The 2,313-nt window shown below is 43.8% G+C and overlaps 1 protein-coding gene across 1 annotated transcript; it reads right to left on the bottom strand.

Annotated features, from left to right (window-relative positions):
- Positions 1-339: 339 nt before the first annotated feature.
- LOC121964594 (adhesion G-protein coupled receptor G6-like) lies at positions 340-2,223 on the bottom strand (the record flags this gene model as incomplete). Its single annotated transcript, XM_042514799.1, has 3 exons — positions 2,001-2,223; positions 1,084-1,223; positions 340-619 (listed from the first exon to the last, which is right to left on the bottom strand). Coding segments are annotated over exons 1-3 (643 nt in total), but the record flags the coding sequence as incomplete, so codon positions are not given.
- Positions 2,224-2,313: the final 90 nt, after the last annotated feature.

Below are 2,313 nucleotides of genomic sequence, written 5' to 3'. Positions count from 1 at the left end.
CACACACACACACACACACACACACAAACATACACACACACACACAGTTTTCAGTGATCTCTTTTCATCTCCCACAGTGCAGCTCTGGAGACGTCCATCCATACTGAAACTGGTCTTTACTGGGTAGATTGGGAAATCTGAATTCTGGCTGACGTTTATCTTCTCTTTTAGAAGCAGAAAAAAGTCTGATTGGGATCTGAGTCTATTCTACAAGAGGAACTGAAAGGCTGAATTCTAACTCAAAGTGTGCAAAACTCTTTTCAACAAACAAACAGCTGATAGATGTGTCAGAGATCCTTAATTCATTACTTCCAGTAAGAATGAAAAGATAAACCTCACCTCCTAAGCGGAAGCGTCCTCCAGCAGGGACAGAGTGTCCCGTGGAGGAGGAGCAGGTCTTGGCCCAGTAGTTCCTGTTGAAATAAACCGCCACCCGGCCGTTTGATGAAGTCCACAGGAAACAGAAAGGCTTCATGGTAGAGGTGAAGTCAGAGGAGGAGATGATGGAGTCAATGGGACACGTCACTCCGTCAACAATCATCTTCATACCGGACTGATCGGAGCCCAAACTCAGAGCCACGCCGCTGCTGCTGTCCGAGTAGGTGAAGATCCACTCTTTCTGTTCAGAGACGGAGAAAACAGGTTCACCACCACTTATTGACCACTGATACTCGACTTATGGCCCGAGGGCCAATCTGGCCCCCAGACATTTTCTGATTGACAATCAAAATTAAAGTGATTCACACTGTGAATTGTTTTTGACCTTTTAGTATCCACAAGGTGCCAGAGAGCATAAAACAGAATCAAAATAGAGCTTGTTGATCAAAAAAAGAGCCCCAACAGAGGGCCTAGCTAAGACCCTAATATCCTAAAATCCTAGAAAAGCCCTAAAATCCTAGAAATGTCTGTCAATCCTTGAAATATCCTAAAATCCTAGGAACATGTATGGAGCTGCTGTGACCGGCCTCCTGTAAAGTAAAGCCAGTTGAGTTTTTCTGTTCCATTAAAATACTTCTGATTTCAAACAAGTCTTCAGGGTCTTCAGTGACTCCACGGTGCCGCCTTCAGGCTGGGTGCTGGTACCTGTTTGTGGCGGCTGCGCTCCAGCTCAAAGCAGAGCGTCAGGTGAGTGAGCGGCGGGATGGACACAGAGGTGGAGACCTCGGTGACTTGGCCATTGCCTCCAGATATGGTGACTTTCTGGTTCCTCAGAGCGACAGCAACTGGAGAGGAGAGCCGAGAGGGAGGGACGAAAAGATGGAGGGCAAAAGGAGGAGGGAAGAAAGATACAAAGAGCAAAAAAAATAAGAAGAATAAGAAAAGGAAGTGAGTTAGTAGACGATCAGGACAGAAAGCAAGTACGTTTAAAAAAAAGGAGTATGGGCAAAGAAATGAGAATGATGGGGAATAAAACAATACAAAAGAGAAAAAGAGAAAGTATAAAAAAAGAATAAAAGATGAATTGATTAGGAAATGATAAAAGGAAAGAATGAAAGGAATAATGAAGGGATGAGCAATCAGATAGAAGACAGACAGATGGAGGAGTGAAAATACATGATGAGAAAGAAAATGAACATAAGTGACTGAAAATCTTTTCATCCGTCTTTGTTTAAATTTTCTGACTCTAACGTTCAATTTTAAGTGAAAAAATAATTCTGAAAGTAGAGAAAATTTTATATATATATTTTTTTCTCCATGGAACAAAAGTTAAATTTTGGAAACTTTGGCTGACACAAACAAAAACATCGGCACCAGTATATCTGTCGTTCACTCCGGCATCACAACCAACGGCAGCCGCTGGTCGACAGCAACACACTGCCAACCGGTGTGCGATGGGAAAACACACAAACACACACACACACACACACACACACAAACAAACACACACAGAGGCTCCAAATGTTGCTGTGGGAGCGTCCATATCATCCTCTGGAGGACCACAGTTCGCTGCCGTTTTATTTAATTTATGGGAACCATCAGTAGAGCAAAACAAAATCCACCTGTCCCGGTCAGATAATCTGCAAGCAGCAGCTTTGGTGCTGCTATGATGCTGCTATGATGCTGCTCTGATGCTGATATGATGCTGATATGATGCTGCTCTGATGCTGACATGATGCTGATATGATGCTGCTCTGATGCTGACATGATGCTGCTCTGATGCTGCTCTGATGCTGACATGATGCTGATATGATGCTGGTTATGATGCTGCTCTGATGCTGACATGATGCTGATATGATGCTGCTATGATGCTGCTATGATGCTGCTCTGATGCTGCTCTGATGCTGACATGATGCTGATATGATGCTGCTCTGA

This window comes from Plectropomus leopardus, unplaced genomic scaffold (genome assembly GCF_008729295.1).
Source record: "Plectropomus leopardus isolate mb unplaced genomic scaffold, YSFRI_Pleo_2.0 unplaced_scaffold1625, whole genome shotgun sequence".
NCBI lineage: Eukaryota > Metazoa > Chordata > Actinopteri > Perciformes > Serranidae > Plectropomus > Plectropomus leopardus.
Note: the sequence above shows the minus strand (reverse complement) of the source record. Positions and strands in the feature narration are given on the sequence as shown.